We start from the raw sequence: 20,726 nt of genomic DNA, 5'->3' as shown, positions 1-20,726 counted from the left end.
TTTGAAGTGTTCAAAGAAATTTCACTAACTTTCTTTTAAAATCTGTTCTATGTTTTTCCTTGAGTCCTTAGCTAAGTAGCCTAAATGCAGAGTTCAATTTACCTTAGAAATTACTATAGCACTTGACATTCCCCATGCAAGTCTCTTCTGACACCTAATAGCTCTAAGGGCATGATCCAAGAGGCAGCATGCCATCTTTTCAATTGACTATCTTTTAAAATGGTTTCTGTCACTACTTCTTGAGGATTTGCCTCCATAAAACATCATCCAAAGTGTATGGGAATGTGTGGGTAAGTGACTGTTGAGTTGTTATCCTGTAATCTTTTTCCCATTTCTCCTGCATTTTGCATAGCCCTTATTTTGCCAGCAAGATGCAGTATGCTATTGATATCCTCCACTACATTCTCTCTCTACATCGCAGCTATTATACTTTGCAGTATAAAAGTGATATATCAGCAGTGATACTTTGTGCTTTTTCGGTTTGCTCTAGCTGCTGAGACTTGCATAGAATAGCAATACTGTCACTAGGCAGACTGTCCAATTTACAGAGAAGAGAACTTTATCAGCTAGCCTCAAGTACTTAGCCACCTTCAAAGTGGAGAGAAGAATATGTAACAGCTATGTTAAAAACACAGGAGGAAGAAAGATAAAAGCTAAGGGATAACAAAAAAATAGGGCTCTCGGGCATGTCTGGTTGGCCTCCAGATGGGCCAAATGGACTTGAAAAATGTTGTGTTGGCTGGCTTCTGTCCCACCTACATCTACCTACATGAGGAAATATCTGCATGTGGGACCTGTTGTCCAGTGCAGAATTGCTCAGAAACAGATCATAAGATACCTGGTGTACCAGAGAAAGCTGGTAATTTAAGACCTGCCTTATTTTTTGCTACAGAAATATAGGTGTTGACACCTTATTCCTCAGAATGCAGTGATTAATTTTGAGAGCTACTTCTTTGTGTGTGATTTATTTTATATATATATATATATATTTAAAAACCTCATTCAAGATATGAAAATGCTTTGTATATGAAAAATCCACTTACACTTCTCATCTTGATAAAATTGAAGACTGAATTCTGTTGACTTACACTTTGTAACAATGACTTCTGTATAAACTGTGGCCTGGAAAAAGGGTCACGGTTGCTGCACGTTATTATGTTCATTGTAAATGCTTAAGGACACATTATGTTAAAGACACCCTGCTACAAAATCTTTGGCTGTCTTTTGGCAGATCTTTAGTGCCACCTGAAAACATCTTTAGTCTTAAAGAACATCTTGCTATTTCCCATAAAGAATGGGGAAAGAGGACTAAAATGACTCAGCAAATCACATGCCAGATTTTAATATTAGTAAAAGTGTAATTTTTTAGCCTATGTGTCAGAAACACAGCTAAACTGTCAAGAACATGAAAACACCTTCTAGCCTGAGATACACAATATGGAGAATCTAATTTCAAATGGGTTATGTGTTCCTGAATCCAAAGTAATGCTCTAGCTCACTAGCGGATAGTTGTACAGCATTTCATTTGTACAAAACAGTTCTACCAATGGATTTGTGAGGGAAAATTTGTAGTCCTTCCTGGTTTTTCTTCTGGATTGTACTATATACATGGTTGTATCTGAAAGCGTTGTTCTGTTGCTTTAGTAGTGATTTTTAGGAGTTTGCTCTAAATAAAGATATCTTCACTTGGTGCATTTCCTGGCTCTCTGATGAATTATTGCAGCTGCAGGATGACTTGACAAAGAGGCAGCATGCATGCATGATGTCAATTAATAACATGTGTGAATTTGACAAACTAAATGTTGCCTGCTGTTCTCCCCCCAGCCCCACTTTGGACGTTCAGCCTCTCTTCCAGATTTTTAAAAGATACATAACATTTCTACATCTTAGATTTGTTTCAATTCAGTGAATGAGCCTGAAAGTGACTTGAGATTGAGGGTCATGTATCTATCCCCATGTTTTTGGCCTGATTTCAAATGTGTGTGAGGGGGAAAGCGTATGCATTCATGCCATGGATATATGAGATTTTTATTTTTATTTATTTATTTATTTTTTACATTTTTCTCAGCACCACTGGCGTATTTTAAGAGAAACAGCAGTTTGATCTTCTGACTGCCAGCAAATTGAGCTTTATCTGCAAACTTCTATTACAGATGATGGATGATCAAAATCACTTTTTAACCTAATACTGAAAAACCAAAGGAATCACACTTGGGTATAGTTAGGGAGTTCATGATTATTTAATATGATGAACACCTGCTAATGTAAAACCAGAGTAAGATTTTGTATTTGATTCCAAAATAAAGGAATAAAATTGAGCCTGGCTTTATTTTCCAATGTCAGTGAAAACAAATATTTTAAAGTTTATGTGGCTTTAAAAAGCATGTTTTCTTGATAAGGAACATGTTTCTATAATTTGGAACATTAAATTCTTAAATGCTTGAATGCTGTTACTATATACAGAAATATCTTCTTGCAGGTTTTTTTTTTTTTTTTTTTTTAACTCTGTTTTATGATTTATTTGATCCATGAGGTGTTTTTTATAATTTTTGTTGTTATTTTGTGGTGTTTTGCTTTTAATACCTCCTTACCTCTCACACTTAAACAATTAACACTGTCACTTCTCAAGTCACTTTTCAACAGAGTTCTGGACTAGATGAATGACTTGACCACAAGAACAGGAGAAGTTCTCCTCCTTCAAAACTTTACTGTACTTGAATATCCTAACCTCAAAAGCCTCCCCCAGCTAATGGGGTGGGCCTTTGTAACAACAATCCCCTTATAGATCAGTCTCTCAACAGGGACAAGTTAAGATAATGTACTGCCACGTCTCCTTTCTTTTTGACCATCTGTATGTGGAGATTTTTCTTGTCACACTCTTCTCTGGTCATTCCTGGTGTTGCAGTGTGTGGAGCGTAGGTAGCAAGCGAGTGATCACACCCCCTTCCAGGCCCAGGCTGTGGAAACGCCTTGTCCATCTCTGACCTAATCTGACATTTTTTTTCCTAACACTTTCCACATGGTACAAAATCATTTCTATTGTGCAGTTCCAGAAGATTCTGTGAGGTTTTTATCTTTCATATAGGAGTTGAAAGTGCCTAAGGCTTGCTTTGGTATTGGTCTTAGGAGCAGCAATTCACAGTCACAGTGAGATTTCCTGCAGTCTGTCAGCCTTCCTTTGCTTCTCTCAACTTTGGCATGGAATGGGAGCGAGTTCTTACTTAGTAAGCATCCTTTGGTAGACAGGAGGATATCCAGGGATCAAGGCCATCTTTCTCACCTTCAGCTGAACAATACAAGTCTCATGTTTTTGCCCCCTGAAATCTGCAGTTGAACTGTTCTTCTTGTTTTGGTATGAATTGTTGCTTTTCTGGAGTAATAGTATTCATATGTAGCAACAGCACCACTCTAATATCTGCATTCAAAATAGTGAAGTTATGCTGTCAAGGGGGAATTATTTTTACTACTATTTTCTTGGCAATGGTACCAAATTAGAGGAAAACACTTTTTTTTTTTTTTTTTCAATGGCATCTAATTCTTCCTGATTCCAATGTTGTCATCTTAATCTGGCTGAAAAGAATTCTTCTGAGAGAATAAAGCTGCTCATGTTTGAATGAAAGCAAATTGTCATTAGTGTCTGTTCTCCAGTACTGTATTCACAGGATGTTTTCTGCTGAGCTTCTGTCCCAGCTATAGTGATATAACTGAGTGTTGCCATATTTTATCATCTTTAAATTGAGGGTTTCATTATTTTTTTTCTGTTGTTTATCAGACAGCATTACTGAAACGTCAGAGTCGATACATTCATTCAACGGTTCCTGAAAATGCGGAGAAAGAAGCTCAAAGCTTATTTGTAACGGAGGTAATGTTGGAATTTTACATGGCTGTGTGTAATAGCAGGGTTATAACTGAAGTGTATTTCTTCTGCTTTATTTGTTATTTAAGAAACAAATAAAACCCTGAAAAATTACAAAATATTGCAACCTAGTTCTCAAGGCTTTGCTTTGAGATGTAGTTATGTTTAGTTTTCTCAAGGGAAAGAAAATTTCTAGGGAAAACTAGTATTTTTTTTCCTTCAGTGGCTGGAAAGGAAGAATTAGTGGATAGCTGTGAATGATACTGTTTGTGGAACTGATTTTGAGGATGCTTCTCTCTCCACCTCCTCTTACACTTCATGCTTTTGGCTTTCCCAGATGAATATGGGTGATTTACATACATAGTATCGATAGCAATAGTGAATCTCAATGAATCAGTGTGGCTATTTTTTCTGTTAACGTGTTTTGTCCTAGTCATTCTTAGTTTGCTCATAATAATCTTGTAGTTTTCTGGAACAGAAGTATTCATAACATTAACACTTGTAGAGGTCAAAACTCATCCTCTCTGCTCGATTTCTATGCTACGTGTAGAAGAAACATTCTCAAACTTAGTGTCTCTTAACTGCTTTCTTGTGTTGACATCCCCTTGGTTCTGCCTGTGATACCACATTATCTTTAGTGTCTTGTTTAAGCCTTTAAGATTAAAAGGTTTAATTTTTTTTTGCCTTTATCTGCTGTTTTTTTAACCGATATACTTCAAGGTGATGTTTTAACATCTGAAGCAAGTAAGTGTCTGTTGTAATATCAGGAAAACTAATGGAGCTTCAAATAGCTGAATCTATCTCAAACCTTGAAGTGATTTCTCCACAGTGATTGATAGATAGCCTTAATACCTAACCTAAACAACTCGAAGATAAATTTGGAGGTGGTAGACAAGGAGGGAGCAATGATGTAGGTAATTCAAGAAGTTCAATGAGTTTCTGCAGAAACAATTGCTTGGCAAATATTAACTTTGTACTTTGAAATATAAAGACAAGAATATAAAGAAAAGTATTCTTGAAGTATTAAATACTGTGTTCGTGTGCACATAAGTCTATTTCTGTAAAACAGAAAATGTTTTACCACAGGACTTCTGACAACAGATCTTGTCAGTTTTATGTTACTTCAGTCAAAGCCAAGATAAATCAGTACTTTTATGTTGTAGCAATATGGGTGGAGTAAAATGGTATTTCCTGTGTTCTAGTCCAGAGCTATTGCTTTTCAACAGCTGCAAGCATAACTGCACTTAAATGTGTGCTTTATGCTAGAGAGCATGCTAAGCAAACTAATGCTAGAAGCCTAAATGTAAAATGTAATATTCTGTTTTAATAATGCATGTGTATTTTAATGCTGAAGTTTTTAGAAGTTCGGTCACATTTCCAGCTGCAGTGAAATGCTGCTTTAACTTTTCAGACAACTGAGGATGGTGAATCCAGATGCTGAATACACTCACCATTTTCTGCTTTTGTATGATACACATCTATATGATAACGTCCTATCGAAACATCACGTGTTACGAAAAGCTTTATGGCACTGAACAGTATCACAAAAGAAGGGAGGTGTACAGAATTTTTGGAGATCAATGTGTAATCAGAGTAGTTCATAACAGTTGTATCTGAGGAGGATTTTGGTGTGTGCATCTAGTGAATGCTGTTTTTACAGTTAATTCTCTTCCAATTAATGCTGATATTTGGTTTCCATTGAAATAGTGCATCAAAACCTACAATTCAGACTGGCACGTTGTTAACTATAGATATGAAGATTACTCAGCAGAATTTCGACAGCTTCCAAAGTATGTATGTTATCCACTGGTATAATGCAAGGAACTTTGATATCAATGTATTTACCACAGAAATGTATTAATTCATGCAATATGTGCTTTGAAATATGCTATACCACTGTTTAGTAGTAGAGATGATGGTTTCTAGGGTGGAACTGATACGGAAGGGATAAGGTCTTGTTAACCATTTTCTGGGAAGATACCTTAGGAACGTTGCCTTACTCATAGGGAGGCTGAAGCATGAATTTGTATCGTGGACAATTTAAAATAAATGTCAGAACTAAAACGGTAATGTTTTGATCAAACTTAAATGGTGATATCTTTGTTTTTGTAGCTTCAAAGGCAGCTCTTAGAGCTCTCTTTAGAAGCTTAGGAAATAGAACCTAACAGACAAATATTTATAGAATACTAACTGAGAAAGGTGGATGCAGTTATTTCCGAGTGTTGTACGAATATGCTGTATACCCAAACAAGCAGTCAGTGTTTATCTAGGTTTATCTGGAAATCTGAGTAAAAAGGTGAACATGGCTTTTCTGGAATCATGTTTGTTTGTTTTTTTTTTCCCATCTTGAAAGTTGCATTTAATGAAGTACAGTTTAAAATGGATTAGCTCTTTTTAAAGTGCGTATGCTCCTCCTGGTTACAGACATGCAATACAGCACCAACTCCTGTTTTTTAGGTGCAATGAACTTCGATGTTATGTGCATCGTTCTGAGAAATTCCTGGAGAAAAGTATAATTGCAGATGAAATATACCTTCATCAATAATAATAATGATAATAAAATTCTGACATTGATAACATTAGGTTCTCAGTACATATTTAATCAAATTTGGTTTTGCTATAGCATGGATGTTTGGTATTCATTTTTATGTTTGTATTGGTAGTGCATAACAGCTTTAGAATTTGTTGGAACAAGTTTTGTTTAAAATTCATGTGAAGAATGAGACTTGATTTCCCTAAGACATACTATTCCCATTGGTGAAAAGCTTTGCTGTATTTATGGCACGTAATACAGATGTGTCTCCTACATAATCTTCTACAGTCTTCTGTAGTCTTCTACACTTCTTTCTTCACATTCTGGAAGGCACTGTAGTTTTCTGATAGAGGTGGGGAGGGAGAATCAGAAGGAGGAGCTTACACTGTTTGTCTTTGATTTGTCAATTTAAAAGCAACATTTTAGAAGCAACTTAAAAAAACAAACAAAAACCCAACATTGCTTCTGCTGCCATATGTTATGTCCTTCCTAAGTCTAGATAACCATTTGCATTGCAGTTTGTTATGGGTATCAGTTATTGCACCTAAGATATTAGGAGTGCAGTGAACAAGAAGGTATTTGGTTCTCTTCAGTTAGTCAAAAGGACAGTGACAAGCAGGACAATAGAAGGACTGTGACCAGATACACAAATGAGCAAAATTACTGGATGAGAGAGATTTCATGAAAAGTATGTTTTTAGCCAGTTATTCTTGTACTTTTTCCTCCTCAGCTAGATAAAAAAACATCTTTCTTTTTGCAATATGAAATATGTAACCAATCATGAAATATCTAGTATTTTATAAGCCTTTTCTTTCCTAGTAAAGGGACAAAACCGGAGAAGCTTCCAGTGCATTTATATGAAGTGGATGAAGAAGCAGATAAAGATGAGGTGAGATAACAAATTAATTCCTTGCTTTCTCCTGCTCTCAGTAAAGGATGTTTGCAGAAAGGAGAGGTTAAAGTTGGGTTAAGTGTTGATGTGACAACTGATGATTAAACAGTCTGATTTGGAGGGTAAAAAAAGCAAAACAAAACAAAAAAGCAACTTGTACCTATCACCTTTGAAATAGCGTTGTATTCCTTAGATCTGTCATATGAGTAAAGCAAGTGTTGACAGATGCTGAAACTGAAGAATTTTTTAACAGTGCTGAAGAACAAGCTTTGAAATTTCATAAGGTCTATCTGATTTTATACTGTTTCCTTGTAGATGGCCATGTTTAGAGAAATATTTTATGTAGTTTAAGTTGCAAAGCTGAGTAAAATCATAAGTGAATCTGTTCCAACATGAAAGTACACACACTTAAGAACACATGGCAGTATAGTGTACAGTTAAAATTAGAGTTAGCATATGAATTAAAATTTGATATAAATTTGAATGTAGGATGACTCCAGAAAATCTGAAAAAGTGAAAATAAAGTTTGATAAAACTCTTAATTGCTTTCCTTTTTTTGTCACTGGCCTAGGGAAACCAGTCAAATATGGTCTCAAGCAATTTTCAATGATGTCTTGAATGTCAAAGACTTTTTTTCAATAACTGCTTCTGTTATTTGTGTTATTGAGTTTTTACCACACCCTGTTCAAACACGAAGTTGTTAAAAGCCAGTACTTTCCTTCCGTATGAGTACTTGAACCCTTACATCACAGAAAATAAATAAATAAAATGCTTTTTGTAGCTTTGCCCATAACAATTACTTTGTTTATAAATTCCTTGTATTTAGAACTGCTGTGTATGAAATAAAAGTAGTTCCTTACAAGTTTTCCCAGATTAAATGTGGGGAAAAAAGTAGTCCAAGGAGCGTGTCTGAATAAGTAAATCTCTGAACAGTCTCAGGATGCCATTTTTTTCCAACGTTGCTATTAATGTGCACTGTAATATTTGGACAGACAAGTAATTTCATGTAATGTATGCAAATTTTTCTATTTGTATGGTGGAAATAGTTATGTTTTCTGTTATACTGAAAATTAAAAGTCTTGTCATTATTTAATGTGATAATATTTCCAACAACAGAATTGTTTTACAAAACAGTGAGTTAAACGTGGAAAAAAATAATGGAGATAGAATTGACTGTGATTGTTATTGGGAAAAAAGCTTATGGCTACAGTTAGTTAAACACTGCAATAATATAGCTTGGCTATTGCCAGGTGGTAAGCTTTTTTCTTTTACTAGGAAATGTGAGTGGAAGAGACTTCCTATTTCATTCTGTCCGATTTCCTGTTACAGCAGGCAGTAACGTCATCTCTTCCAGAGCTACAGTCACTGAAGAAGAGTTCTGCTACTCTTTGCTGAGGAACTGAACATATAAACAGAAGAAAAAAAAATCACACCACATGTTAGGAAGAGGAGGGAGCTTAATGGGAATAGGATGGGGATGGGGGAAACAAATTGTTTCCTCAAGGGAAGAATACCCTGCTTGTTAAAAACTGTCGAATTGTTTCGTATGTTTTAATCTAATCTAAAAAAGTGAAGAGGCTTTTCTTTCAAATACTAGCATCTTTGTTTGCCAAAAAACATATGTGCAGATCTTATATAAAAAGGTGTTTTTTGTGCGTTTTTTTTAAGAAGATTTATTAAGAGAATGATAAAAACCAAAAAGCTCCAAGTGATTAAACTTGAAGGAAAAACACACAAAGATTAAACTAAATCTCACAGTATTAAAAAGGGGAGAACTACCTTTCCGAAAGTAATTCGTGCTATCAGGCCATCAAGTTGATATTCATAAATGGAATTTTTAAGTCAGCCAGGGGTGGAGGTTCAAGATCAGGAGCTGTTTTTATTGAAACAGTTGCTGTAGGAATAAATTTTGGAGCACAGTTTGTGGGAAAGATAATTTTTTTTTTCTAAAAGCGAAGCATAATGTGCAGCAGCAATAATAATAATAAAAAAGGAAATTAACTTACCGGTTGGAAACAGGAAGTATGTTTTCCGTGTAAAAGTTGTGTGTTAATGGCTATGGACTCTGTGTTCCTTTGTATTAACAGATGGTAGGCTGGATAAATTCAATAGCTTTTTGGCTCTGTAGGCAAGGATTCTGCCTGATGGCAATGGTGTAAGTAGAGAGGCTCAAATGATGCTCAGTTTTAGTGTTAGAAAGTATCATGCAATTTGGTAGAGGCTATGAATTGCAAGGTCTTAACAGAGATAAATCTAAGCTTTTGTTAATACATGTAATGAAGGAATTCTTGTCATATTTATGGTCCTGTCTGTGGTTTATGGAACCACAGAAAAAATGTAGTTTCATAATTACATAACTTCTTGTCCAGAACCAACTTCTGCCAATAACTCATCACCAACCCGTCACCTTGGACTTGTAAGGGTGGTTTTAAAACCATCCTTTCTTTAGGGATAACCCTTAACCAGTGTAGGTAGAGAATCATAGTTCGAAACCCACCGTCTGGAGTTGTCATCTTTATATGGTACAAGAAAAATTACCTAGGTAATGGAGACCAGAGTGTGTGTGGGGGTAATGACTTTCCAATTGGAAACACGCAGACTGCACTGCTTGGATAGTGAGACTCATGGGGGCATATGAAAATTTGCTATTTTGGTTCTTTGCTTCTAGGGCATCTGTCAAGTGTTCTGAAAGTTGGTGACCGTGTCAGCCTTGCTTTACCTCATTTTCTTGCAAGCTGACTAGAATATTTGAAGGAACAGATTGACACAAATTTTGCCTTCTGTTTGCAGGGTTTTTTTTGAAGTTCTCATATGCATATGAATATGCAAGCTAGACAGAACAAATAAGCTGTAAATAAATTAGCTAGGGACTTCTTACAGAATGTTCCTTGATTTAATTCCAGAAACTAATTAATATTATTCAAAATTTGGTTCAGCTGTTGAACTAATGACTGTCACCCATATGTAATTACTTTCTGTTGTATTTTGTCTTCATAACTGAGAAAAGGAATTAGGAAAAGTAGTTGAGGGAAGTTTTGTGTGTGTGGTTTTTTTCCAACTAGATGGCTAATTTTGAAGATTTGGATGATTAATTGTCAAGAGTATTTCTCTTTTACATGGTTGAAATGCTTTCTCTAAGTCTACTTAATGTTTTTGTTGTGTCAGAATGGGTTACCTCAACTGAAAAAAATGGTAAAGTTATATGCTACTGCTGTTAATGATTGCATTAATAGGTGATTTAATATTTATTACGTGGAAGTTGTAGATCTGTCATTTTGATCAGTTTTAATAGTGGGGTACTGCTTTTTAGTAGGTGTTAACATGCTATGACGTTGGATGTAGTTTCCAAATTCCATGAACTGGTATATGGAAGTGGTATACAGGCAGTGTCATGTAGGATACATGCACTGAATCTGCTGTGTGTTTTTTTTTTTTTTTTTTTTTTTTTTTTTTTTTTTTAACTTGCCATTACTGCTGAGTTTGGTCTTACTTGCCTTAGAAAGTTTTGATTCTGACATAAGAACAGATCCATTTCAAGACAGTTTTCTTTAAATTCTTAAAGTAATGTCTTAGAGGTAATACATATAAAACAAAAAGGGTTGAGAAATCTTGATTGAAGTTTTGGATAAGCACGAGTTTATCCAAATCTGATAATAGAAATCAGTAAAAATTAGTGCACAGGGAGACTAGAATGTAAATAAATAAATAAACACTCTGAGTTTTCTGTCTTCCCTTCCCAGAGAATTTAGAATTTATCTTGTCTAATGTTCAGCTCTCTAAATATTTAATATTTAGCCATCTAATTGGATCAATATTTAATATTTAGCCATCTAATTGGATCATCCTGCTGGTGATGGAGAAAGCCTCTCTTACTGGCCAAGTTGTATTAAATTAAATGAGGTTAATCTCACATCCTTGGTCCTAGCTGAAATATTTGCTATATAATTTCACAGTATTTGCTATATAATTTAATAGAACATAATTATCATTATACTATGAGCGTTACTATTCCATCTTTAAAAATGACTTCTGAAATACGCAAATATATGTAATGGTTTTAGTCTGTGATGATAAACTTTACTTTTTTTCCACCTCCCTGCCTTCATCTCCAGGACGCAGCATCTCTTGGATCTCAGAAGGGTGGAATAACAAAACAAGGATGGCTGTACAAAGGCAACATGAATAGCGCAATCAGTGTGACCATGAGAGTAAGTTTATGAATGGCCTATGCATGGTGAAAAATGAATACCAACGTTGAAATCTCATCGTGTTTTTGAGGAAGTCCATTTGCATGTGCTTTTGTTCCAACAAAAAGAGCATGAGGTGGAAGAGAGATGCTTGTATATCATTTATAGCTGTCAAATCTTTCTTGTCCTTCACAGTACCTATTAAAAAAAAAAAAAGGCAGTAAAAATCCATTATGTGAGAGAAGAGCAGTGTTTTAAAGCACTTCTCAGCCAGACCCTTTTGTTAATAGTAGGAAAGGGGCTACTAATACAAATCTTTAGTTTTATTACATCTTTAATTAGAAATAAGTTTAGACTGATTTTGTTGGGTATCATATTTGAATATGTTATACATAATGTTGTAAAGTCTGTTGAAAATATCTTCCTGTGGATCAAAAATACTTTCAGATAATACAATACAATTGTATTGCAGACTTTTCAGTTATTTTTTTCCAAAAAAAAAATCTTTTTAACTTACTGATTTCAATCTTGTTTCCTAATGATACCCCTTAGGTTATGTGTAAATAAAAGCTTTTTTCTCTAGCTGACTCTAAATAGTTCTGGGTCAACATACTAATGTTGAAATTCTTTTTCTTTACTTCTTTCTTTTCACTAGTCATTTAAAAGAAGATTTTTCCACCTAATCCAACTTGGTGATGGATCCTATAATCTCAATTTCTACAAAGATGAAAAAATATCAAAAGAACCCAAAGGATCAATATTTCTAGATTCGTGCATGGGAGTGGTTCAGGTAATTATAATTATTTTGCTTGCTTTTCAGTTAATTCTGTATTTTATAGCAAATGGATTAAAAGAAATAATACAAGTAACTTTTGTCAGACATAGATAAGAATCTGTTATGCAGAGGAACAACTACATACGGTGAGTCTTGCAGAAATAGTGAACTAGATTCTGAATTGAAGGAGGCTGAATTCGAAACATTTATCTGAAAAGAACAAAAATTACTAGTTGATGTCAAGTATTAATGTTAAGGGCAAAATTTTAAGGCAAAGACAAAAAATAAATTATGGCAAAGTAATGACTGCATAAAATTAGAGTTAAGTTCAATTGCATTTTGTTCTTACATGGGCTGTAAAATGTTTTGCACAGCTTCTTGTGTGGGATTTTTGTTGTGGGAATTGTATTAAATTCAGTCACCCTTCCAGATGCTTTCATTTGACCTTTACAATATTACTTTCATGTGCTCTTCATTTTTAAAACAGTTAATGGCTTTGGTAAAATGTTTGTCAGTAGCAAGTGCCAAAGAAAAGAGTGTTTTCTGTTGTGATTCTGTTACATATTTACAGTACAGCATGTAACTGTTTTGTTAGGCACAGTATACCTGGAAAAAAAACTTGGGTTTTAGGGCTTTGTTAACTTTGATAGAAATAGGCAAAGTTTAGTAAAAATGTATTTTTTAAATAATATATAATTTCTTAGTGTAAAGTTCTTTAAAGATTTATGCAGAGATACAACAGCTTTACAGAGGATTATTTTTTTCTAAATATTGTAATATTTTGGGAAATCTTGTAAATTTCTTCATATTGCAAGTTGCATATTGAGATTTACACAAATTGTTTTGCTTTAGGGGTGCAGTTTTGGCCAATTCCACGTCAACTAATTTGATTCATGTTTTTTTAAAACAATCAAACAACAACAATAACAAAAAGGTTCATAAACACATTTGTGGTCTTTGTTTTCCAAATCTTATATCTTTCCTTCTGCTCTTCTGGTACAGCTTCCTCTGCTTTGGTGCCTTTCTCTCTCATAACATAAATTACCCATCTCAAGGCTGTTCTTGTTTCAAACAAACAAAAGGCTCTTTTTGTTTCTCATCCAGGTGATGGCTAGTTTCTAGTTATCAGCCTGTGGCTCTGTTATAGACTATTGAGGGCGATGCAATATTCATTTATGTGATCAGAAAGCATTGATATTTCCAAGAGTTACAAATAGAAAGGCCCGTCAGCAAAGGGAAGTGCAACCACAATAGGTGCACTTCACCAAAGGGAAATGTACAGTCCTGCACCTGGGGAAGAACAACCGCAGGCACTAGTACGTCGTGCTGGGGATCACCCAGCTGGAAAGCAGCTCTGCAGAAAAAAACATGGGGTCCTGCTGGACACCAGGTTGAGCATGAGCAAGTAATGTGTCCTTGATGCAAAAAAAAAAAAAAAAAAAAAAAAAAAAAAAAAATGTTGTCCGGAGAGATGGAAGAGTCCCCATCCCTGGAGGTATTTAAGAGACATGGAGATGTGGCACTAAGGGACATGCTTTAGTGATGGTATGCAGTAGGTCAGGTTGATGATTGGTCTTGATGATCTGGAAGATCTTTTCCAACCTAAATGAATGATTCTAAATGTATTGGTATCCTGGGCTGCACTAGGCAAAGTATTTTCAGCAGTTCAAGGGAGGTGATGCTTCCCCTCTACTCAGCACTGGTGATGAGTGTTATGCATGTTATGTTCTCATCTACTCTGCACTGGTGACCTGGAGTATTGTCTAGTGTCATCTCATGCGGAAAAAAAAGTGGTCTTTACACAACAAAAATTGAAATTCCATTTAATAGAAGAGGAAAATAAAAAAAAAAAAAAAAAAAAGTCCCACCACTGCATTTTACAGTTGTCTGACTTGGAATGCATGGAAGTAGTTGTTCTTTTAAGGTGAACATAATTCTAAGCTGCTGTTCTCAGGAACCAAACTATTTGTTTCAGAGTAAGTTTTTTTGTTTGTTTGTTTGTTTTTTTGTGAGGGAGGATTAGTTCCAACTGCTTTCTTATAACATTTCTCATTTGTGTTTTAAGTTCATTTAGTACATAGACTATTTGCTCTTTAAATGCAGAGGGTGCACAGAACAGAAAAATGCTGGCTTCATGAATAGATTTTTAAAGATAAAGCAGTTGGAATAAACTCCTTCACCAGCCTTTCTGTAAGGGGAAATGCCGAGTATGTGCGACAGTATTTCGGGGTGAGGGGTGTTTCTTGTAGTCTGGGGGTATGTTAAGACTTCTCCGCATAAAAAAAAGTCCAGCCACATAATGTATGCAGCCATATAAATACATAGCTTAATCACTAACTCACTCATCTGTGAAAGCAGACAAGTGGTAAGATGCACCACCTATGTCAAGGATTTCAGCTGTGAAAGTTAAGGGTTACAGTAAGGAAGTAAATGACAAACTGACTTCAATTGGTAAGGCTGCCTTAGATCTGGAGACCACATGTTTCTTTATATCTTTAACAGAAACTTACATTTGGTAGGAAGCTGAATGCTTTGGCAAGCAGTAGTTAATTCTGTAAATTGAAACATCTGAAGTATGGTGAAAACCAGAATGTAATTTGACATCAAATTTAACTTAAAACCACCATCAAGGCTGTCTTGTTGTTTGTTTTAATGTTTAACTAATGAGTTTGTCAGAGTTTTTTTAGTTACTGTGACAATAATGCAGAATTTTCATTTGTTGGCATTTGAGACTTCTGAATTCATTCTCAGGAATGTGAGTCAAGCCAGGTAGTACTTGTGAGGCCTTGACTTAAATCGTAGAAAAAAGGTGACATTAATGGTTGATGAACAAAGGAGAAATGCTTGATTCCCAACTTCATGTGTATTTAAATTTTGTAATATCGGTGTATTCAGAGTTGAGACTATTTATGACAACTTCTGGTATAAAAACGCAGCATGCAAAAGATTCTCACTCAAATGTTGTTTCGTGCTCTTTTATCAGTAGGTCTTGGTTAATTTCACTTCCAGGTGATCTGGATACATGAAGACTTGATACTTGTAATGCCGTATTCATTGTCACATTTGGATTTTTTTTAAATCTTGACGAGCAAAATGATGGGAGGAATGGGAAAATGGGCTAATATTTTTTATACTTCCACTTGGTGAAGTGGTATGCATAACTTCAGAAGGTCAAATATCAGAGAGGAAAAAGGATTATAATAATACACTTGTTCCAAGTGTGTGCCTTTGAAATATTTGAAGTACAAAAGTATTAGATGAATAGCATCATTAGATTTATGAGTAGACAAGATGTAAAAATGTCAAAAAAATCTTTTATTTTATTATAGAACAATAAAGTCAGACGTTTTGCATTTGAGCTCAAGATGCAAGACAAGAGTAGTTACCTTTTAGCTGCAGACAGTGAAATTGAGATGGAAGAATGGATAAACACTCTGAACAAAATCCTTCAGCTTAACTTCGAGGCTGCAATGCAAGAAAAGAGAAATGGAGAATCTCATGAAGGTAAGAAGGGTTTCCAGCTATGCTGGTACACTTACTTGACAATGTCAATATGTGTGCATTCAGAAATAAAGGCTTTATATTTTGTATGTTTTTATAAAGGCTTTATATTGTTGTTAAAATTTATTTTCCTTTGGTCATTCTGGGTCTTCTCATTGTCTGTTGAGCTGATGAGAGTTATGCCCTTTGGGCAGCATTATAGAATAAAGGAACTGTTCAGAAGTCTAGATAATAGAACCCACAATGAAAAATCGTGACCAAGGTAGTTTAAGAAAAAGAGAAGATCAAGGAGGGACTTATTTTTTAAAATGCATAAAATATGTTGAAAATTGAATAATCTGTTCTGTGTCCACTGTAGATAGAACAACGGGACATTGTGATAGTAATGAGGTATTTAAATTTACACACGACTTTCTTGACCACAGATATATATATTTTTTTTGCTTCTTTGCTATTGGAACCCTTTAAGTATAGGTAAGGCAGACATCTGAAAGCAATGTGATGCAAGTACAGTTGATAGGTGGGTGACAAAAGGAGAGTCTGTATGTCATCTTCTGCAATTTTTGTCCTGAAAGTGGATGGGGAAGAAAATTGGTATCAGACTAAGGACATGCTTATCCAGAAGAACCTGGAAGAGGTTATAGGTCCCTGTGCTTATAAATATCACTATATACCAAAAGGTATCATTACAGTTTAAAATTCGATATGTTTTTTTTTGGTAAAGATAGTCAGAACTTAACATGATACGTTTGCAACAAAAGCAAATCAGAAAAAGAGAAGCCTGCAGCTTTGTGAAGGACATTTTAGTCATCAGTGGTCCCCAACTGACCTTAGAACCAAAAGATGGTTCTTAAAGCTAACTGAATGGCTGCTTTGTAACTCCAGTAGCCATTGGAGAGTAGACCTGGAAACCTGAACAAACAGAGGCAATGTATTTTGAGTTCAAGTTAAAATGCATAATGGAAAGACTAATATACATTTTGTACATTGAGCATCTTCTCCAGTGCGGGTATCAAAACTGGTATTAAAGCTGATAGCTATTTTCTAGGTAAGATTAGGAATAAGTGCTACTTTACATCTTTACAAAGTGAAATTATAGAGTTGACCACAACCTGTTTGTTGGTTGTTATTTTTGAGGGGATGTGAATTACAAACAAACTAATCAGAAATATCTTTGCTACAGAAATTTGTAAGTAGTTATTTGATTTTTTTTTTTTTTTTTTTAATTGCAGATGATGAACAAAGCAAAATGGAAAGCTCATCAAGTAGCTTTGATAACTACTATCCTGAAATTGCCAAGGTAATATATATTATGAATGACTACTCAGGATATAGAGTCCTAAACATAATACTTAGTTGTGTGGACTTTCAGTAAAGTTAAGGTGTTGGCTTTCAGCTTCCAGTCAGTCTGTGGTACTTTAAAAGATTGGAAGCTCTTGTCGATAGTCGTGGTTATTGAGCTTGCTCATTTTCTGCTTTTGGAAGCAACCTGGCTGATGTCTTAAAGATCTTAAAGATGTAAAGCACATGTACATGTCTCAGAGCAGCAAGTTTTATTTCATTAGTTTGTATTTTACATATGTTGTTTTACTGCATACAGGTGTTAACTACTTCAGTAGAAGTAATTTAGTTATACTCAAGATTTATCTTTACGGTTAAAACTGTAGAGAAGCTTAATAGCAATGATGATGTATTTGTGCTTGTAAGGAGCTGGCAAATTCGTGGATATTTATTGCATTGATGCAGTTCTTGCATTTCAGTTTTGTTTTTGTAGAAATGTGGTTAGAGTCCTGAGTTGCTCATGTCTTTGAGATGGAAATCTGTAGACCTTTCCATTATTGCTTGCCCACAAAGAACAGCAGATAGATTGTTCAGCTGATGTTTTATTTGAATATGAACTGTAATACTCAATTTTTTGCATAGTGAAAACACCAAGTAAGTAAAACAAAATAGAAATAGAAGAAGATTGAGTAGAAATACATAGAAAACAAATGTAACTGTACTCCAGCCAATTTGCAGACTTGATTTCAGTTAAAATAGTGACTTGTGCGTTGTAAGTTTTGTGAGTTCTCTAGGGGAGAAGTTTTTGCTGAATTACCAAAGGACTGGAGCTGGTAACCTTTTTCTATTGAAGTAGCAGAATAGTGACTCCTTACTATTTCTTGTGTGATACAGCCTGCAGCCTTGACGCTTTACTCCTTGACCATGCTTTAGAATTCTCCCCTCTTCTTTTCAGAGGGTCTGCCTGACCTAGTCACTACTCCTGAAGGAGTACAGCTTATAAACTGAGAGCAGGAAGTAAAACAAATGCTATTTATTAGCTAACACATCAGAAGATTCACTATACACTAACAGGACTTTAGCACCCAAACTGGCTGCCTGACATTTCTTTCTGTAACCTATTTGTAATCAACTTGGCTCGTACACACAAAAACCTATTATGCTAACTCCAGCTACAGCTGCATTTGGAAATGAATTGGGATTGTGGTGCATACAATCAAGTTTTCCTTGGAAGAGCTGTAAGCACCAAACAGCATAGTAACGTGAGGCCACGGAAAAGGTATTTCCAAAACAAATATAAAGTTAGATGTCTTTATTGTATGTAAGATTTTTCTTTCTTCGTAGTTGGAGCTATCAGAATACTTACATCCCACATGACCTTTGGAGTGGACTTTTATTACGGGCTGTGGCACCCGTGTGCCAGTTTTGTACTACAAATGCCGCTTCCTGTTTCCGTAACCTTTTGATAGGAAGCACTGCAACTCTGTAGGCTAGATATTTTCCTAGCATGTTATTTTCCTCAGCTCTTTAAGCACTGACTCTTTTTCTTCTGTGGATACAACCTATTTAAATTTGTTTCTTTCCAAATAAGATGTTTGGTTTTCCCATTCAAGCTCATCTTTACTGTTTGCTCTAATGCATTTTTCTAGCCTTTTTTTTACCTAGAGAAGAACAGGAAAAATTCTCCCCATTTGCATTAGTACATTACTTGTGCTTTGATTTGATTATTTTATATAAAAGTTGTTTATTTTTGAAGATTTTTGTTCTCTGTTCTTTCTTGCATTGTCTTTTCAGCTGTTATTTGTTGTTTGGTTTTGTTTTTCCCAGTGGAAGACTTCTAAGGCATTGAGCCTTCTTTTAGATGAGTTTATAGTTACTCTTTTATTTTTTTCTTGGTTCTGGGAGGAGATTTTCACAATAGATGAATTTATAATCTTACGAGGAAAGAGAAATCCCTTCAGGGGTGATATTAGAGCCACCTGACAATAAGGGAAAAAGTGTCTTCCCAGGAAAGGTTTAACCCTTGTGAGTACACCTGAGCCTTCCTTTTTCCAGTCAACAGCTGTTAATTTATAAGATTAAATAAAATGGGTTTGTGCACTTCAATGCACACATAGCTGAATCTGTCTGTTCTGCTGAATCTGTCTCTGTACCAAGTGTGAATGTAGTTTTTTTAAAATCTTCATTTAAAAAAAAAAATAAATATATTAATTAGACCTCTGGCTTAAATAACGATGTGACTATCATAATCAGTGTGGCCAAGTACCTGCTTAATAATTGCATGTCCCAGTGCTTCTTGTGGTAGGAAAGCATTATCCCAGTAACACTGAGGAAATGGAATTCCAGAGTCCCTGCCAGGCTGTAGGGAGGGTTGCTGACTATACATTTTCAGTTCTTGACTTCTGCCCAACTCCCCAGCAATCTGCCTGTCAAAAAATGTGTATTTTTGTCTTGTCTTCAGTGCAAAAAACACAGATCTAAAACCATTCAATACATCTGGGCTGAAGTAATTTCTGGCTTGCTTGTATGAGTAGGTCTTCCTCTTCAGGTCTTGCTGCTGACCATTCCCTTTCCAAAACATGCAAAGGAACTTCTTGTCATCTTACACTTCCTCACAGTTTAGTCATGTGCATCTCAATTATGCTAGCTGCTGAACAAGTGAAGTCTGCCAACACTCTGCTGGTTTTGACTGTCTTGGTCATGTCTTCCACAGCAACTGCTGTCTTTTCTCCTGTGCAGTAAAGATCATAGTAAATGAAATCAATTAAACCATCCATGCTCAAAATCAAACCTCAAAAGTTCCTCTTCTGTTATGCATCCTTTAAGTTATTTTTATTATTAGCCTAAAATAGAGTTCTGAGCTACTAGAGCTGGTGACATCTTTAGAGTTTAAAACCTCTAACAAAGCAGATGTGGGCAGGAGACCACTTCCTGCTGATGGTCAGTGATCAACATTTTGGGTCGGTAACATCTAGCCAGTACAGGCTGACCCAAAAATAGACTCCCACCTCAAATGAAATACTCTATATCCCTGTTTAGCTATACTTTGAGAATGGCAACTATACTACATTGCTAGTTTTGGCTCAGGGATGTGTCCATTTCTCGTCTCCCTTGACTCAAAAAATCATACAATATTCTTTCAAGGTTTTATGGAAAAATAACCTATGTATACCAGCAATTTTCACATTCCATTTGTGCTACTTCAGTTTTCTCTTACTGTTAAAGGTAGGTATCCACAAATACTGAGCAGGATCAGTGTACTACCTCCAAGCTCTGAGAAGTAACTTTTCAGTGTGGTAGTTTTGTCTCTTGGACAGCTTTCTTTTTTCCCTCCATCTACCCACAGAAAAAACACTTCATTGGCAGTAGAGCTCAAGAACAGGAATAAAACAAAACAACAAAAATATTTGATTGTGTTTCTTAACTTAGCTAACCTGTTGCTTCCAGAGCAGCATTATGGTCTCACTATCGCTCTGAGTTTCAACCTACGTTCATACCATTCATGCTTCTTTGTGGTGTGGTTTTTTGTTTTGTTTGTTTTTCAATAAAATAATGTGAAAGTTATCTATTGTTTAAGGAGTCAGCATGGTATATGAGCTACACTGGGGTATACTTTCCTTTAGTTTGGAAGGCCACATGTTGCTGATGTGTTTTTTATTTATCTGTTTTTAATGTTTTGGAGACTGGAAAATCCAGTCTTC

The 20,726-nt window shown here is 35.3% G+C and overlaps 1 protein-coding gene across 7 annotated transcripts in view; it reads left to right on the top strand.

Moving 5' to 3' along the window:
• DOCK9 (dedicator of cytokinesis 9) overlaps positions 1-20,726 on the top strand; it is a 126,306-nt gene that overhangs the window by 41,103 nt on the left and 64,477 nt on the right. For all 7 annotated transcript variants that reach the window (XM_082767091.1, XM_082767095.1, XM_082767096.1 and 4 more), the window contains exons 3-9: positions 3,773-3,862; positions 5,564-5,646; positions 7,209-7,278; positions 11,394-11,489; positions 12,124-12,258; positions 15,573-15,747; positions 16,977-17,044. In XM_082767091.1, the coding sequence (XP_082623217.1) occupies positions 3,773-3,862; positions 5,564-5,646; positions 7,209-7,278; positions 11,394-11,489; positions 12,124-12,258; positions 15,573-15,747; positions 16,977-17,044 (717 nt within the window). The remainder of the gene's footprint in view (positions 1-3,772; positions 3,863-5,563; positions 5,647-7,208; positions 7,279-11,393; positions 11,490-12,123; positions 12,259-15,572; positions 15,748-16,976; positions 17,045-20,726) is intronic.

Source organism: Aythya marila (genome assembly GCF_965140915.1).
Source record: "Aythya marila genome assembly, chromosome: 1".
In the NCBI taxonomy this organism is placed as follows: Eukaryota; Metazoa; Chordata; class Aves; order Anseriformes; family Anatidae; genus Aythya; species Aythya marila.
This window is presented reverse-complemented; position numbering and strand designations above follow the sequence as displayed.